The sequence below is a fragment of the Falco biarmicus genome, chromosome 5, assembly GCF_023638135.1.
Source record: "Falco biarmicus isolate bFalBia1 chromosome 5, bFalBia1.pri, whole genome shotgun sequence".
Taxonomy (NCBI): Eukaryota; Metazoa; Chordata; class Aves; order Falconiformes; family Falconidae; genus Falco; species Falco biarmicus.
This window is the reverse complement of record NC_079292.1, coordinates 57,621,558-57,641,034: the sequence shown is the minus strand read 5'-3', so window position 1 is coordinate 57,641,034 and position 19,477 is coordinate 57,621,558. Positions and strand designations below refer to the sequence as shown.

General features: G+C 40.3%; 1 protein-coding gene and 1 long non-coding RNA gene across 3 annotated transcripts; one reads left to right on the top strand and one right to left on the bottom strand.

Moving 5' to 3' along the window:
• The first annotated feature begins 102 nt into the window (after nt 1-102).
• Nucleotides 103-9,836, top strand: LOC130150842 (uncharacterized). 2 transcript variants are annotated; one of them, XR_008822401.1, is made up of 6 exons: nt 110-217; nt 551-712; nt 1,876-1,992; nt 6,817-6,894; nt 8,022-8,150; nt 8,921-9,836. It is a non-coding gene; the product is annotated as an uncharacterized LOC130150842 (long non-coding RNA). The 2 variants fall into 2 exon arrangements; XR_008822402.1 differs by lacking the exons at nt 551-712; nt 6,817-6,894 and having other exon boundaries at nt 103-217.
• On the bottom strand, nt 2,001-14,708 carry DMC1 (DNA meiotic recombinase 1). Its single transcript, XM_056342128.1, has 13 exons — nt 14,527-14,708; nt 13,883-13,927; nt 10,878-11,024; nt 9,876-9,958; nt 9,256-9,308; nt 8,290-8,331; nt 7,011-7,083; nt 6,285-6,376; nt 5,370-5,443; nt 5,168-5,282; nt 4,257-4,317; nt 3,649-3,765; nt 2,001-2,952 (listed from the first exon to the last, which is right to left on the bottom strand). The coding sequence occupies exons 1-13, from the start codon at nt 14,581-14,583 to the stop codon at nt 2,883-2,885; spliced, it is 1,029 nt and encodes a 342-aa protein (XP_056198103.1). The 5' UTR covers nt 14,584-14,708; the 3' UTR covers nt 2,001-2,882.
• Nucleotides 14,709-19,477: the final 4,769 nt, after the last annotated feature.

Genomic DNA, 19,477 nt, shown 5'->3' with positions numbered 1-19,477 from the left:
AAGCCAACTACGCCCTAAGAACGCTTGGCGAAACAGTGCTCCGCGGGCAGGAAGGGTACGAAAGGTGCGTAGCGTCCTTCGATGAGGCAGGCCCCCGCGAGAGGACGGGAGGGAGCAGAGTAACGCTCCCCTTATTCCTCAAAGTCTGCTACGCAAGGAGTCAGCCCCGTAACCCCTTCTAGACGGTAGGGAAAACGGAGGCCGAGGCGTACGTTACGTAAGTACACGGCGTACGCGAATTGCGTAACTCAGGCTGGCGTAGGACAGGAGGAGCCCGTGTCTCTTGCGTAAAATTCTTCCGCGGCGTGTGCTGGCAGGGTTGGCGGAGGTCGGAGGATTACGTTAATGTCGCAGCGCAGTTGGTTTGGAGAATACGGCCTTTCGCCTACGCGCCCGGTGGGACGGCGGAGAGTGGCATCAGGGCTGAGCAGACAATAAGGGGAGCGGGGAGCGGCGGGGCGGGAGCGGCCCCTCGGGCCTCCGTGGCAGCTCCGGCGAGGCTGCACGGGTCCGCCGGGCTTGGGGTTTCCCTCCGCTTTTTCTCTGGCAGATGACTAGGGAGGTCTCGGCGCGGCGCTGGGGCGGGAGTGACAGCAGCCATGATGTTTGCGTTCGCCGGACTGCCAGGAGACCGGGAGAAAACGGCATAACGGGCCCCGCGCGGGTCCTGCTGGCAGCCCCCAGGCGCGCACACCCTCCGCAGTTGCAGGAGGTTCGTGGCAACCTCTCCTGAAAGTGACCGAACTTGCCTCTTCGCCCACTGTGGCCTTAATGCAGTGAAGAAATGAAGGACAGCAGGCGTGGCACAGACACTGTGTTTGTGGCCTGCTAGCATTTGACTCCCCAAATGAACCAGAGATGCCTAGCTAAAAGATAAAATAAGCCATGAGGCAATTAACGCAGCATAGGCCTTAAGTTCTTTTGTGCTGTGCTTATGCTTCTAGCACCTACTGACAAGTGGCCGTTCTGTGAGCCGTGTCTGATGGGTGGTCTGTGGGCCCCAGCCAAACGGGGCTCTGGCTGCTGGCAGGGCTTTCCGGGCTGTCCGATTGTCACAGATCGGTTACGTTGGCAGAAGAGAAAGTGAGTCCCCTTTACTTTCAGACCCTTGAAACAAATAAGTTAGCCTGGAACAAGACACATTGTTTACCATTACAATTTTGTTTACTGTATGTATTTACATACAGCATATGTGAGAAAGTAGAAGGCAATCTTGGTGCTTAAAATATTGGAAGAAACTTGGGCCTTTCTCAATGGGGGTGAGGGAGTCAGGTGACACTGTAAGCTCTCAGGGATGCTCGCTCACTTGGTACTTGGCCGTTAGATACAGATGCCTGGTGTGAGAAAGCTGTGCACATACAAAGAACTAGACATGACATTAAATGGCAATGGCCGATCCATTCCTGGCTTCCTCAGATCAGCCAGCCTCCCTGCCTTTGTCTCTACGCTCCCTCCATTGTGAAAAATAGTGCTTTACCTCGGGAAAAATATCAAAGATCTGTTAAGAAACCACCCGAGGAAGGCAAACTCCCTAGCTCTGTCACAAGGTAAACCCTGGCTACAGTGTCAGGCTTTTCTTGGATGAAATCCTGGTCATTGCTGGCTTTTTACTTCATGTTATCTTACATGCATTAGTTAATCTAAATGAAAAAATTCTTGTATCAGTAAGGACAAGCTCTCTAACCAGACACCAAAGTCAGACCCATTCTAATTAGCATCTTTATACAAGAAGACAAAGTAAGGCCTTCCCTTAAAGGGCCTCATATATAAATCGTTGAGTTTATTTTAAAACAAGCAATTCCATGACCATTGGAGGTAATGCAAACTGAACTGATATTTCGCTCCTAATCCCCTGTTTCTCTCTTTTATTCCTAGCTGCTTCTTTTGCCCCCCATGATGTACATCTCTGGCTAGCTTGGAGCTATGCCTGTGCTGGCCGGACAGATGGCATGCTCCCTCAGCAAGCCCAGTCATAAGTGCCTTTCCCGTGCTGTAAGTACTGGTGTCAGCCTCTCTCCCCTATCTAGCCTCTGGTTTTGTTTTCTTCTGCTTCTTAATAATAATATTTAATATTATTTAATAATTTTAATAGTCTTATATTAGGTGACTGACAAGGCAATTATATAAAGGTTTTTCTTTAGAGAACTAGATAAAAGGTTTTAAAATGTTGGATTGCACCCAGTTTTATTTCTGTCACGAAAGATGAGTGAGTTATTGAGAGCAGGGTTTGATTCAAAGCACCCAAACATAAGCAGAGTGTTGTTCTAATTAATAATTTTTATTTTTAACTTTAATAAGAACAGTTTTAAAACATTCTCTCCAAAAAGTAGAAAATGCTAAATAAAAATACAAAAATTATCTAGTCAAGATAAAAATGCCTAAAAATGTATTTTTAAAGTAAATTGTTGTCTACGGTATGTGAGAGTCCCTCAAGTTCTTGGGCTGTTGTTCCTGCCACTGCCTTTTCCATCCATTTACGTCAATCTTATAACTGAGTTTATTCCAATTCTGTTCCGTTTTGCTGTTAAATTCTACCACATAGACACCTTCTTTGAAATAAACTAAAAAAAGAGTATATTAATCCCATGTGAAAGGACAGCTTTGATTTTCACAGAATGGAGGGAAAGGATTCTTTGAACTGTTCACGAGCTTATTTCTCAAATCTTTGTCTGCTGAAAGTTCAGTTGGAAAATAAAGACTCTAAATGAACTGATTTCTGTTAAGATCAATAAAACTGTACTGTACAGAGTTCATCCCAATGTTCTCCCAAAATACCTTAAATGGTTCCCAAAGGGTGGAAATGCAGCTAGGCAGTCAGTGACCTTGCACAAATCTGCGTCCTGATTGCCCAGGTGGTTTTCAGCTGTATGTCAGTTTTCTGCCTATTCTTTGGCATCCCCAATCCCTCCAGCAGTTATTGCAAATGTGGCTTCATTTTCAGGCATCTCAGGACTGGGAAAAAAAAAAGAAACAAGAAACTTGTGGGTTTCCCTATGTTAAATGCAGTTGTGAAACAGTCCCCAAAATGTTGTAAGTCTAAGCAACCTGGACTACTTCAGCATCTTTATACCTGTGTGCAAACTGTAGAACGTGATCAGTATTGTTAAGATCAGAAAAAGTGAAATCTGCCTCTTAGAAGATGACAAACACAAGGGAGAGAAATGGAGAAGGTGCAGGAGAAGGGGAGACTGTTTACAAATTCTCATTTCAGCGTCTTGGTTCCTGACCAGAAACACTGGTCTCTCAGTGTACTTCCACTAGTACCATTTTTAACAATTTGTGTCTGCCACAGTTTATCAGGCAAAGTGATACTAATCATCTCATCAAAACTTAGTCATTTAACAGCTGTGGAATTCCTGCCAAGGGACCACCAGTCTTACCAAACTGATGGTTGTCTTTGAGAGATCATCATCTAGTAGGATTTATGATGAAAGATTATGTAATTTAATGTATGCAACATGCAAGACAACTTTAAATCTGTGAATTAGTTTGTCCTTTCAGATTTTCTTTCAACTTACAATCCAGAAATGCAGATGGTTTGAAATCACGAATTGCTGGTCAAGCTGTTTAAGTTTCAGTACCATGAACTTTGTCACCTTCTGGTGGCTCATAACACAGCTTCCTTCACGTGAAGGAAAAGTGATTTACCTGTCATATATCTTTGCAATACGCAGCTCCCCTCTCCCTTTCCTCAAACTAATCCTGGTAGTCGAAGCATGAGCAAGGATGTGGCCCCCAATGGGCTTTTTTGGGTCCGCCTGAAAGCTAAATTAGCAAGAAAATTGTGATGATTCACTAGGCAAATTCCATAGGTTAATACTGTGATTAACTGTGAGACGAGGCATACTGAAGTCAGTAATGAATAATAAATAGGTAAATATGTCAAAAAAGGACTTAAATGGTAGCATAACTTTCATCTCGTTAAATTCAAGAGGCTCAAGAAATACACACCTTAAACTTCATATATAAGCTGCTCCAAAAGAAAATGGGGTGCTTTTTCAATACTTTTTATGGCTTGTTCTCTTCATTCAAGTCACACTGAAAGAAGCCATCATGCCAGGTGGCAGATAAACATAAAAAAACTCATTACAAAAACTGAGAGAAGCCTATAGGTATCATCCATGAGAGACCACTGACCAGTATGAACCTTCATCTCGGTGCCTTTTGCTCCATACAATCTCAGTTCTCATCTCTGTTAAATATGTAACACAAAAGAGAAGAGATTTTTTTTTTTAAAGAGAAAAAAAGTATCTTACGTCATCGTTGCTCCTGGATCAGCAGTCATCTGGTTGGTCACAAACACGGCCACATTATATTCTGCAATAGAAAACAATACAAAGAAGGTAGACTATGTCCAATTAGAATTCCAAAATATTCTCCCATCTATGGTAAAAGCCAGGCTCCTGCTGAAGCACTTCAAATTTTAAATGAAAGAGAAACAAATACTCTTTATGTCTGATGGCTGGAGTTAGTCATGAGACAGCCTAAATTTGCTCCTGTGTGACTTAGCTGTAATACACTGAAAATGAGTACTTTTCAGAATTCCACTGAACAAGTCTTTCTCAGTTCCCATCTCCTCTGTTGGCTCCCTGCCCTCAGCCCCCTCTCCCTCCCTTGGCCTGTTTGCCTCCTTTTTTTTTTAAAATTCACTGCATGAAAAAAACATTTACTCATTCCTCGTCAATATTTCTGACACATTCCAAAGGGGAGGAACCCTATTCATCCCTGTCATCATCTCTCAGAGGTTTGCAAAGTACTGTGAATGTGGCAATGGGCACAGCTCTTTTATCTCTCTGTGCCTTCAACCTTTTTTCTATTCTTCTTGTTTCTTGTGTATTTAGACTGTTGTAATTTGGGGAAGACAATTTCTCTTATTGGATGTTTGTCCAGTTTTACAACCTTCTCTCTTGTTTAGGACTTCTCTTAGCAGTAGTTCTAGGAAAACTAAATGTTGAATAGTTCTAAAGATTCCTTAATCTGTCATCTTGAAACAATATATTATCAGTTTGATCTTTTTGGTAACTGACAGAGGTGTGAAGTGAGGAAAGATTCCTGGGCCAATGCCTGATGGATAATATACTTGGACTATTAGGTGGTTGTGCTATCAACAGCTATGGTTTCAGTAACTCCAGTCCATGTTTTCCAAATGTAGGAATGTTTCCCTTACCTTCTGATATTTTTTGGAGCCTTGACAGCATCTGAGCCAGTTTCTGTTGTCGTTCAGCCAACTCTCCACGACCACTGAAATCCACACGGAAAAGTGCCATTATGGAGTCAATGATCTGCATTGTAATTATGCTAGATAAGTAAATATAGTGAAAGAAAATAGGAAAACTTATTCTGAAAGCAGTAAGCATGCAAAAAAGTACCAACAGCTTGAAGATACCAGCTTCCTCATGGAACTTGGCTGCTACATAGTCAAGCAATTCCATCTGATGTTCACCTGATGGGAAGTACAGTTGCCAAGTGAAATTAGGACCAGAAAGAGCTCTGAGGGAACAAAAGCCTGAATTTTAAAATTCCTCTTCAAATGTCTCACTGTTTATATTTTCACTGCCAGCAGTTTTAAATCCAGTGCCCAATAACAAGCTACCTGTACAATAAATACCCAGCAGTGCCTGTGCTTCTGCAGATTGCAGTTCTCACTTGCCCAGCTAACCAAACTTCTTTGTGGAAAGCTTCACAACAAAACTATGCATGAAGACAACATTTTTGCTGTGTTAAAAACTAAAACGCAATATAAACATCTGAATTTAATGTTGAATTAAATGACACGCAGAAATTGTATTAATCATATTACTCATTTTCATATTGTATTCCCAAAGTAAAAGTCTCATTTAAAACTTCCTTGAAGTTTTAATCCAGTCTCCCGTGACAGAGTGTGTTGGGAGCTGTCCCTATAAAGTTCCATTCACAAGATCATAGAGAATTTCTCAACAGCATTTATAGAATTAGCTTGCATTCAAGCAGTTCAGGTGCTTCTCTTACTAAGATGCTATGCTGACACTCATGTATGATACAGAGTTCACTTAATGCTGTGGCAAACTGCAAAACTGTATTGTTTATGTAGTGCATAAATACTGAGCTGGAATACTTACACTGAGCACATCTCATTGTACAACATTAGAAACAGAAAATGGAAGCAAGCTTACAACTTCTTTTGTCAGCAGTAAAATATTCTTAATGATCCTCAGTGGGCGATCACAGTTAATAAACTGAGAATTATTAAAACAGGAACCTTGGAGAAAAAACAGCTATCATGCCAGCTGCAGTAATGGTCTTACTAGTATATGCACGTGCGTACAGCACATTGTCAAGTACTGCGTCATGGTCAACATTGAAGCGATCAGCAATGTCACGAAGGCGGTCTGGTCGGCTGACATTAATCCAAGTTAAGGATTTCTCTTTATACAAGCCATGCTCTGAAAATAAAACTTCATTCCAAAATAGAACTATGGGGGAAAAAAAAGAAGGATATTTACTTTGATCCTAGAGAAGACTGACTTTTTCTCTTCACACTGTCCCACAGACCCTAAAAATACTTTCAGGCTCACAATGATAATTGTCTTGTATTTAGGGTTTCAGGTGGGGGTGGGGGTTGACATGGATAACTGTGTTCTAGAAATTTAGCCATGAGCAAAACCTATTTATACACAGTCTACCACAGTTACAAAGTGTTAAAAATAGTGCTTAGTATTTAGATTAATTTCTCTTGGAATAAAGAGGAAAGCTTCTATCACCTGTAGGAGGCATATTAGATCTCAAAATAAAACCCCAGTTAAAATAGAATCTGTATACTTACTTTAATTTTTCCAGGTTGGATTCCACCAAACGACAGAGAAAAAAGTCACTGTCTTGTGAGCCACTACACACTGTGCTCTCCAGGCTTTCCGAGTCAGTTATAATGTTATACATGTACGGAGCAATCTGGAGCCTCCTACTTGCTTAGAACAAAAGTAACTGGTTTTCCAGTTCACCATACCTGTAGCTTTTAACAGTCCAAAAGATACAATGTATTTTCAGTGTCAATGAAGATAATCTTTCCACCTGTGTAGCCATTTGGTCCTGGAAGCTGAGCTGTCACTACAGTGAATCATAGATCAAAATGAAACAGTGGGGAAAAGTATTTTCTTACTCTCTATATTATTAATTTTTAATAAAATACAACTGCTTATCCATATCACAAAGAACTGCCAGTTTTAATCAATGTGGAAATCAAGAGTATCTCAAGTCTTACTGCAATCTTGAGATGAAACTCAAGCCATTCTTCTCGACTGGAGATCAGATGTGATTTAATTAATGGGATCAAAATTGTGTTTTACTCAATGCCATCACTAAATCTGTATATTTTATATTGAAAATAGGTAAGAATATTATGAATAAGTTCTTATGCACAAATCTCTTAATCCTCTGCCAAAATTAATGGTATTGATTTAGTAGATTTCCAGCTGTAACTTGTATGATCAAAAATTCCTTGGCTATAAATTTTTCCTGATATGTGAATAGTTACTGATTATGGGTTTATTCTCTTCGGAGTAAATAAGCTAAAACACTCAATTCAGTCGTAATCATTCATGCAAAAGGGTATGACTCTGCTGGCCATTAAACTGTGTGAAACAGAAGAGGCCTTATTTTTCCAGAAGGTGCCATAATTTCCTTTATAATATAGTGTTCATTCAAGGGAATGTTTGCTTACCTGGTGTCTGGTAACTATATTCCAGTAGCATTAGTAGTTACATTAGTTATTATTTACCTCTATTTACACACTGAGAGATATTGCCAGGAAACTGGAGTCCTGCTGTATTTGACACTGCCCAAATACGGTGACTGCCAAACTCTTTGTTTATCCAGTTTCTGTCAGCCAGTAGTATCCTTTCAGTGCCCTTTCAGAATGTCATATTCAGCAAAACCTCTTGAAACCAGGAAGTTCAAAGAGTTGCTGAGAAAGAACCTTGCCTTTGCTCTTTTCTGAGCAATGCCCCTGTCTACCAGTAACCTGTATTTGTGCTCTACTTTTCCAGATGGTGTGTTTCACTGGTTTCTCTAAGACAATTATCTTCTTTCTCCTTACTGCAAAACTTACACTGATTTGAGCTGTATTAAAAAGTAATCATTTATATAAGTTCTCTAATCAAACACAGTTAATGGAGGTAAGTCACCAAGATCTGTTTCACCATATTTCTTAGAGATAAAAGATTCTGACTTGTGTCTATGTGTTTAATTCTGATATAGTTGTAAAGAATAGATTCACTGAGAAGAAACAACTCTCTTTTAAGGTATTACACCTACCACAAAGGGTGTGAGAGAGCTGAGTTTTGCCTGTCCGGAACTCTGTTAAATAAAGAAAAAGGAAAAAGAAAAAGGTCAGAGTTTCTTTTTCTGAGTTTGCCAGATTCAGGAGTTACTGCAGTTAGAAACACTCTTACTTACAAAATTCACGTCTATCTCTACCTTTTTAAATCATTTAACCCCAATTTATAAATCCTATTCTGTGCAGTAGAAACATGTTATATTAAAAGCAAACTCTGAAATGCTTTAATTTGACCATGCTTGACTGCTACAGACATTTATTCTTTTCTGTGTAGAAGTTAAAACCACATGGCACCTATGGAAAAGTGTTAACTGAGGGAGGAGGGGAAAGAAATGGTTGATTCCACTGACCTGGCCCAGTTTAATTTTCAGTAAAATGATCAAGGAGGAGCTTATGATTTATTAAACTCATTATATCAAATCATGTTAGTCTCCAGTTTATCTTTTCTAAAGGGAATAATACTGTGTTTTATGAACTCTTAATTGTTGATTAAGTGCTAACCACTAACTGATCAAATTTACTATAATAGTAGCTTAATTGTAATTTCAAACTCTTATCTGAAATGTAGAGTATCCTAATTGTGCATAAATAAAACATATTTTGTGTCAGTTTTGTTTCTAGAAAGGAACACAGATTGCATCAGGGAAATCCTTCCTATATGACATGCTACTAATAGTATTAATAACGCTACATTGTGCTGAATCAGCATGCTCCAAGTCTAATGATTACTCAGCTCAAACTTAGTCTGCAAGCAAATGAAGAGTAAAAATGGAAAAACGCTGAAAGAAGTGGATTCTTTCTTCTTACACTCTTGCATTTTTTTTTTACTTTATTACTACAATGTGAAAAGTTTGATAGAAGTAATCCAGCTTGATTTAAAATCTAAACAAAGTTGCAATTCTTTGTGGTTTCTCAGTAATACTCAGTTAATGTGGTTTTCTCACCTCCAAAGGCTTCAGTGATTGCCATGCTTTCAATCCCACCACCCAGAAGTTTACTGGAGAAAGGGATGGGATTATGGTATAGTTAAACCCACAAAATCACAAGAAGAAAGTAAAAAAGAGAAAATTTTACTACTTTAAGTAAAATTATTTCTGCTCTAAAGCCCCTCACTCAGTGCAATTAAGTGCAGGGCACTAAATGATCACAGATTCATAAAACAATTCTGCCTTAAACTCCCTTGCTGTGTGCAAGAGAAAGATCTATCGAAATTATTACTGGAAAGAAGAGAGAATATACCTTTGAAAAGATAACATTCCGTAAAAATATCTTAAGGGAGGTCTTGAAGATATACTTTTGACCTGAGACCTGCGGTTGTTCTGACTAGGATGCAAACACTGTTTATTTACAATGGCTGTACAAAGTCTGGTTTCGCCTCAGAAAAGGAGATGGTTTTGTTACTTGCTAATGCAGGCTTCTTTGAGCCAGCACTAGCTCCAAATGCAAAGTAGCCTACGTGTCCTAGCTGAATATTTATTTATATTTTTGTGTCTTATTAAAGACAATAAATACAATTATTGAAACAGTTTGGACTAAAGAATGATTTAAGTAGAGATAAGCTTACTCAAATTCCTGGCTGCCGGTAGTAATATGAAATACCATCTTCCGTTTTTCACTGTACTCAAAGGCAGTCAGGAAGCCTGGTTCCTAAGGAAGACCAAAGTGAACATGAGAGGTTTATTTTATCATTAACCTGCAGGTAAACTGCAATATCCCACATTCCACCCTAGCCTCATTTCCACAGGTTAGGTATGAAAAGCACCACAGCATTTCTCTGGTGGTTGTAGAGTTGTTGTGGTTTAATCCCAGCCAGTAACTAAGTACCACACAGCTGCTTACTCACTGCCCCTCCTCCAAGAGGGATGGGGAGGAGAATTGGGAAGGAATGTAAAACTCAAGGGTTGAGATATAACAGTTTAATAATTTAAATAAAATAAAAGCAATAACAATAATAACAGTAATAATAATAATAATTGTTGTTGTTATTATTGCAATTATAATGAAAAGGAGGGAGAAGGGGAGAGGAACAAAATCCAAAGGGAAGGGACAAAAGAAAACAAGTGATGCACAATGCAGTTACTTACCACATGCTGACGGATGCCCAGCCAGTCCCCCAGCAGCGATCTGCAGGCCCTGGCCAGCTCCCCCCAGTTTACACACTGAGCATGACACCCCATGCTATGGAATACCCCTTTGGGTAGTTTGGGTCAGCTGTCCTGGCTGTGTCCCCTCCCAATTTCTTGTGCCTCTCCAGCCTACTTGCTGGTAGGGCCAGAAAAACTGAAAAGTTCTTGACTTAGTATAAACAGCTAAAAACATCAGTCTGTGATCAACATCGTTCTCACACCAAATGGGAAACACAGCACTGCATCAGCTACTAAGAAGAAAATTAACTCCATCCCAGCTGAAACCAGGACAAGAGTATAAAGAGTTATCTCTTTAAAGTTATAAGCAGAGTAGTTTTCAAAATTATCTTGATGTTGTGTTGAAAAAATCTGTTAAGAGAAATGTTGCACAGCATTTTGGAGCGGCCAGCATTAAACTATCATGAAAGTGATTGGCTTACAATAAGCTTGTTTGCAGCTTCTTTAATCTTGTCCACTTTGGCCTCTGAAAGCCCTTTTACATTGCACAGTGCCCGTCTTGTGGTCATCTGGATTCCTTTGATCGTGCAGATCCCAACTGACTTCAGTTTTTTAATATCTGCTACATTCTGTGAAGAAAGTTCCCTTCTGTGAGTACTCATGACAGTTAAAGAGAAGACAAAGTAAACCTTTGAAACATACATTCATATGCATGTGCATTTTCACCAACAAAAAACAGATTTACAATAAACTCTTTGTTACGTAGTTTGTGACACCAACAACAGAAAATTCTGAGTAATATTGGTGTGAGGGATTGTGGTGCAGAGACCAGATCCTGGTGCTTTTGAGAGAAAGGTGTCTTGGGTTCAGTTGTATTTACTTGTCCCTGTTCAGTGTCAGTCTTTCTAGATCCAAGCCAGTAGTAAAGAAACAGTACAGATTATTTCAGATAGTGTGGCGTCCAGTCTAGTAAACCTTGTAGCACACAATCTGTCCTTGGTCTCTTAGCACAGATAATCTGCAAACCAGTTGAGCTGATCATGGATAATTGGGAGCTGACTTGCAAGGATCGTTGGAAGCTGGCTCTAATTGCCATGCTTTTTCTGCATGTTCACTGTATGTTTAAAACACGTGTCCTCCAGATCTGACCAACACTTTGGGCTGGATTGACTAAATGACTAAAACTAGTAGAGTTTTTCAGAAATTGGGTACAGCATTACTTCAGTCAGCGCTCTACTGACACATTTTGTGTCCTCTCACCTCATTTAATGATTCTGACATCACTGGAAACTTAAAGGCAGGAAATAGATTACTCTCAAGAAAACGTACTGTGTGAAAGGTGTGGGATAATACTTCAATTTACCTTTTCCAGCCAAGATTTTTCTTGCAAAAAACAATTAACTAGGTGTATCATCTATTTGTCTAGAGTGTGTGGGTGCATAGGAGTTAAGAAGGGAGGGAGGTTATGCAAGAAATTAGTCATGTTCATTTGGAAGCTTATTTCTCATCCTGTGATACATTTTCTGATTATTACATTAAGAGGGATGGGTAAGGTAAAAATCAGTCACGAATAAAAATGACTCTTCCAATGAAAAGAATATCATAATCAGCAATATAAAAACGATTGAGCTGTTTTATGGTGTTTTTCTATTAAGACAACAGACTACTGCTGCAAAGATCATTTTTCTAGACCAAAACTTTAAATGCAATACCCAGCTGCTGCACTTCTTCAGTAGCTCTCTGTCTTGCTGGTCACATGAAACTTGAAGGCTGTTGTGCATTACAAATCTGTGATAGACCTGGTTATAGAAGCTCTTGTTCTCTCCTGCACAGATACACCTTTCACTAACAGCTTATGTACTAGCCAAGGTCCCAGCAGATACACCTCCTTAGAGTATAGAGTTCAAGACTGTGAAGTGTTCAGCAGTAATCCTGGCTCAACATAGTGACATGCTTAGACCTTAGACCAGCTGCTTGTCCTGATCCTCTCCCTCATGTTGCAGCCCTGTCCCAGTTGCATGCCTCCAAGGTGGAAAAGGGAGAAGACTGAGAATTTTTAATCTTTGGACTAATTGATTCACAAATCCTGTTGACAGGGTGGCTACAAAAGTAGATGTGTCAGAAGAAGGGATAGCATGCTGTACAGGCAGGAACACTCAGCAAAGGCTGTGGGGTCACAGCACCTTAATTCCTACCAAACACTTTTAAACATTAAACCACATCCTCAGTTACTAATCTGACTCTTTTTGTGGTCACACTGTCAGATCTAGTAAACACTTTACTCCAAGGAAAAAAATTCTAAATGCACAAAAACTATTTCATTAAGCAAATTAATTTAACAGATATGGGTCATCGTATATTCACACAAAGATTTTAACTGGCACAGCTGAGAACAAAATCTTCCCCTGGGGTCTGGGCATAACTACTTGGAAGGAAGAAAAATAAAAAAGAAGAAAAGGAGCAGGAAACCCTTATGAAGCCAGAAAAACAGCCTAAGTTATTATTCTTTATTTTCAAGATCACTCATACCTTCTTATCATTTCCTGCATACCATGCCTCATTTAATATTGATAGGCTAGTACAGCTCCCTTCTAGCTCATAAGGTTGACTCTGGTAAACTTCTTACATTTTTAACACAAGAATTTGTGTATTTTTTCCTATGTTGCACCATAGTTAGAGGTCCCAACCTCATTACTCTTCCTCAGAACTCTCCTAAAAACTGTAATGAATTGCCAATAAAAAAAGTTGACAATAATTACACTGTGGACATGCTGAGCCCTGTAACTATAGTGCTGACTAATGCTGTTGCATTGTGTCTGTCCTCCTCATCTGTATCTGTCTGTAGACATTTATATTAAAGTTAAATCTTACATTACTTCAGGCAAACCCAACTTTTTATTCTGCTTCCATAACACCAAATGTAATAGGTTCTGATTCATGAGCCAGTCTCCTGGATAAACATATAATAATAGAAATTCAAATAAATAGGTGATGTTTAGGTGATAATGATGATAACTATTATAGGAATTTATATTTGATGAAGAAAACTAACCACTTATTTCTCTAGCTACTAATATTTTCCTCACTCCCACTCTACCCTTTTCACCAGCATGCTGAAAATAGTATAGCAACAGTTGTCACTGTGTAATTTCACAGACACCAAAAATGCGAGAGTAATTACAAAGATTGGCATGAACAGGAAGTAATCTATCACACAGTTTTCAAATAAATTAGCAAGTAGTTGATTTTTCAAGAGAGCTGGGTGCTAAATACTTTGAATATCTTGCCACTTTATTTAGCAATCTCACGGGAACGAGATTTTCTGAAAACATGTCTTATCACCAAAGGCAAAATTTTTCTTCACATGACTGATTTAGAATTTATTGCAAGGAGGAATTTCAGTTGTTTGTAGCAATGCGTGTATGCTAAACCTTACAATAGCTTTACATGGAAAATTCTGTGCCATAAAGTCATTGCTCATACTTACGATTCCATGCTTCTGTAGCAGGTCAATATCCTGGAAAAAGGATTCCTAAAAAAAAGCAGAAAAAAAATTAAAATAATTTTGCTTTTTCTTTTAATTACATTCCTCTCACTGTGTCTGTTTCAAATTTGTAAACATTTAAATGATTTTCCCTAATAATACATAAATTGTTGGACTACCCACATAAGCAAAGCCATCATGAGTCAACAAGGCCTACACATTTCCTATCACCGTCACCATAAAGTGTATCTTCAAAGGCAAGCAATCCACTGCTGTGCTAATAAAACTTGTGTTATGATCATCATCATCTTGATTTTTTCCGCATAGTTCCTCAGTCTTTTAAGGCTGATGACCATTCCTTGGAAGCATAAAATTAACTGATAGCCCCCTGGCATTTAATACAGAAGTGTAAAATAGAAATAGTGATAATCCCATTAAAAACTGTGCATAGAGAGTACTGAAGAGCAAGCTGTTCAGGGACTAGAAGAATGAGGTTTTCTTGGTACTAGACTGGAAGAAAAATTTAAATGGATTAGACTCCCTGATGGTCTTTGGGAACTCCTGCGTCTCTGTGGATTGCAGAACACTATCAAAATACCTTCAAACAACATTTGCTGAACCTATTTTTCAGTCAACCATAAATTTACCTCATCATCCTGGTATCCTGGTTCTTCTTGGACTACTTGATCCTCCATGGCCTTCATCGTGAAAGAGCAGGCAGTAAAGTGTGGATCACTAGTGGGAAATGCAAACAAAGGTAGTATTGGGGTGGCAATAAATGAGTCAATTATTGTAAAATGACTTTTAAGAAGTCCTTGAACTATAGAACCTTCTCAGCATGCCATCACATAGGTTTAAACTTGGATTCTGCTTCCAACTCTTTGTTACCTTACCTACCAGACCAAAAGGAGAACATCTACTGCATTACTTTCAGATGAACCAGTTTGGCTAGAAAAGGTTTAACAGGCAGGCATTAGAGAAAAGAAATCTCATTCCCTTGTGAGAATCTTGGGTCAGATATGAGTTTAGAGGTGGGAACAATTTAAATGATTAGATTTATTCTGGTAGAAAAGTTAAAGGCAGTCTGTATTTTTATATCAGAAGTCAGCATAGCTGCAGGGAGAACAGGTAACGGAAAGGCTATGCAACATCTCAGCCTCCCCACCTTTATGTGACAGAAAGCCCACAACACAGTGCTATTGAAAAAGCTACAACTCCTTAGTCATGTATCTTGAGAGTAAACTATAAAGCTGTATTTGTTTTCAAGTTCTTGCTGGGGTTCAGAATACCTAAAAAATGCTGAAGACATGCAAGTAACACCTGTAAGAAGTAAGCTTGCATGAAGAGAATAAAAAAAGGTATAAAAATATGAAGCTTTTATTATGCAAAACCATATACAGAGATCTTATCTCATGTTTTTTTCATGGTTAACTTGCCATGCCTATACTCCACTACAGCTTCACTGCCCTCTTTATGTGGCTTCCTATAAGCAAGGCCTAGAACCAGAATAGGCACTTACTGATAGCATGATTAAATAAAAAGCAAAATATGACCTCCTTACATTTTATGAATACAAGAAAAATGAATACAAAGCAGCTCCTTAGAAATATGATCTTATAACTGTCTGTTTAATTTTTGTGGTTTTGTAAATGGATAAGTTGCTTCTGAAAGCTTGCTTTCACTCTTCTAGCTACGGCTGATCAAAAGTTTTGTGACCTGCCTCATCCAGATGTGCATATATGTTTGCTTGCTAATCCTTACTAATAAAATCCATAAAAGGTAAGACAGGTTTATTATGAAACTACAGAACAGGCTACATCTAACAAAAGATGGGATGATTTAGACTAAATATCTGCAAATAACTTTTCAGCTTCTGAATGGATACTTAGAGTCTGCCTAATTTGCTTACAAGAATCTTGTGTATACAGAGGCTGGAAGAAGTGAGAAAGAAAATACTATAATTTTAGAATGGCTGGGGTTTTATTAATGAAAAGACAATGGAGTTACTTCTGTTAGTATTTAATGGAAATATGCCTATAAAATCAGTTGTTTCTGATAGTGTCAGGATACCTCTATTTCAGAACCCTGACAATTATGGAATGAGAAATCATCCCTCACATCATGCCTAACATCAAACAGAAAAATAATTACAGTAAAACACTAATTAATAAATATTTTAAGATATTTTTTACAAAATCAGCTTCAAATACTGAGGGAAGAAAACCAAGTAATGCAAAAGGCATTACAACTGTATTACAATCCCATTCTCCATTAAAAATATCCTCCTGAAATGCACATAATCCTGCACTCCAAGCACAGCTGAACAGGTCACGGGATTGTTCTCCTACTCCCCATCCTTAGGCAATTGGCATCTCACAGCCGAAAAACCGGGCAGACCCAGATTGCCGACTACAAGGGAAAATGAGGAAGTTATACCACACTCTACTAAAAGCTTTAGGTATGAACATAATCCTCCTGTTTAGTGGAGGGTCCTCCTGTCACTGCTGTGTTGGCACACCAAAGACCCAGAGGATCTCAGCTGCCACCACCTGCAATGAAGCAGATAAAAAGGCGAAAGTCTGAGACATTACAGCAAATCCATCAATAAACAAGGACCTTTGCGAGGGAACACAAAACACTTCTGTGCCACCTCAGGTGCCCCTGACCCTCCTGTCGCTGCCCTGGGAGCTATTACTGAGAATATGTGAGGAAGATCTGCATGCCTCACTTCTTTCACCAGGTACACACTGCCGATGTGACAGGGAGCAGGCCCCAGCGCGCCTGGCCCCAGCACCTAAGCCTTAGGTTTAATGAGCTGGTTTGGAACTGACAAGAGACTGGCACCTGACTTGACTGGAGTGGACTTCAGGCCCCTGTGCTAGGGGCAGGGCAGGAGGCCATCTAACCTGCCCCGAGGGGAGCCATGGTGGAATTTCACATCTATTGACTCAGAAGAAAATAAGTGATTAACCATATATCAACATACAGATTTATTTGGCTTTTCCTTGCCAGCTGCTTATTCAGGGGATGTAAATTTCTGTTCCCAAAGGGTGACGCACCGCAGAATTTCCTCCCCCTGTGGAGCACCAAAATTCCGCGTCAAAATTACAACAGTGATTAAAGCACAGCTCATCCCCGGGCACCTCCGGGAGCGCAGGGCTGCGAGTTGTTCCAGTACCCCAGGGTGCAGGGATCTGAACCCCCAATCCCGCCCAGGCTGCACCACCCGCCCGCCTTCCCCTCTGAGGGGACAGAGCCGGCGCTTTTCCCGCCGGAGCGGCGGGGCGGGGCGGGGCGGGGTGGGGCGGGCGGCCCTCCCGCCAAAACGAGGCTGCCGCGAGCTGCCTGCCCGCGCGCGCTGGCGTCCCCGCTGCCGCCGTGAGGGAGGTGCGTGGGCTCCTGACAGGAATGGGGACTGCCCCTTTCCTTACTCCCCCCCCTCGCTGAAACACAGTTGAATTATTGTCCTCAATCACTTTTATCTTCTAAAATTTATCAATATTTGCTGTCTCTAAGGAATATTGTATCACACTTATTTTACAGATGGCAAAGACCAACTTAATTAAAAACGTGGAGTGGCATTGGTTTGGAGGACATTCAATTCAGCACAGCTCAGCCTTATTTTTTCAGGGTGACACACACACATACATCTTCCTAAACAAGGCACAGAGCATTTTTGGATTGGATGGCCAAAACCTGTCAGAAAGCTGGAATAGAAGTGACTTGCCTGAAGTCACAGGACCAGAAAATGAGGCTGAGTCATACACATGACTTCATCAACCATTTAAAAAGGATGGAAAAGGTGCTTTTTTAGGATACTAACACTTCAACAAGACTTCTGCAGTCTTCTTAGAGACAGTATTTGGAAAGCAATCACCTGTTTTAGCTTGCCTCTGGTAGCACAGTCAGTATAGGGCTCCGTGTAAAGGAGATGTCAGTGTGCTCCTGCAAGCAGGAGGAATGGCAGGCTGCCCCTTGGGGTTCCTGCCTTGGTGCATGGCAGGTTTCAAATGGCAGAAGTGATAGGAGCAGCATCTCGGCCTGCTTCATGGTGCTTGTGAACACTTCCCCACCCTCCTCTGCCCACAGGGGGTTAAGAGCATGCACGGGTGTAATCAGTGCTAGCCAAGTCAGAAATGAACCAACACAACACACAGCCCCTAACCACCATCAGGATGCCACAGGAGTGCTCACAGGAACCCCATCCAGACATCAAGGGATTTATTTAAGTACCTAAAGCCTAACCCTGGATGCCCACGGCTTTGTCTATACAGAGGATCTGGCTGGCACTGCTTTTGAAAACGTTATTCCGCAAGAGCTGTTCCAGAAGAGCACTTAGGCAGACAGCCCATTAAAGACAAATTTCTTCAGAAAGTATGCTTTTATTCCAGAACAGAATGCACATGCAGAGAGTGATCCTTCTGCTGCTGCTGAACAGCTCTGCAGCAGCTAATGCCTCTGTAAACAACCTTCCCTCCATCATCCTTCTAGTTCATAAAATAGTTCTCAGAGGGGTCAACAAATGCACAGAATCTGAATATAATTTCCCACTCCAAAGTGCTACTTTGGGCAATAAATTGCATTCTGCATCTTCAGAATGTTGTGTGATCATTAACTGCTCATTTGGCTTCCAGCTGGCACTGTGCAATAACTGCGCATACCCCATCACATTACACACAAGCTGAGATGAGGCATCTGAGAGTCTGCTCCCTCCCTCTTACAGGTTCTGCTGCGGATCAGTGCACCTCCAGCTGCAGGTGAGGCACTGGCAATGAGATACACCACTGTGATCTGCATTTCCTCTCCCTTGAGATCTTATACCAGTTTGGACAAGGGAAGACCCAAGTCAAACCACTACCATTAAAAAAAAAAAAAAAAAGTATCCTGATTTTTTCACCCTCACAAAACATTTTAATCCATATTTGTAGTAGGGAAATCATGTAGGGTTTTTTTGGTTGGGTGGTTTTGATTCAGATTTATGTGACTCAAATGGACTAGAGTCAAATACACAAGCTAATGCCTTTTCTGAACTTTCAAGTTGGCAGTTTGCCTGTTCTTAACCAGGACAGAATAGTCTGATAATTGGCCTTCTGGAATATAACCCATGGAGATTCAGCCTGGGGTAAGCGTACATTTAATATCTGAACTGTTTTGGAAGACCTGTGCCTTCTTGTTTCCATATGAATGCATTTCACTTACAGTTGGTCCCAAACTAAAACTATGACACACCTAAAATCTTCCCAGAATCGCAGAATGCTTCTGGGCAAAGATGCAGCAATTTCTTCATATTCTTCAGCTCTCCCTTCTCTAGCAGCAATTGTTTCAGGTTTTATTCCCTCATTAAGTTGAAAATACGGGGGTGGGGTGGTGGTGGTGGAGAAAGAATACTGACTATTTCAAAGGCAATCCAAGTATTAGCAAGGTAAAATGTTCTTGTGTCTCCTACAGCAAAGGAATATAGGGTGAAAGTCCAGCACTACTTCGGAAGTTATGCAAGCTATTATATCCCCAAAATCCACAAATCATGACGGTCTTGCGCTGATGTCTTACTTGAGCTACTCCTTTAGTCACATCATTAACAATCACTGCTTCCAAAAC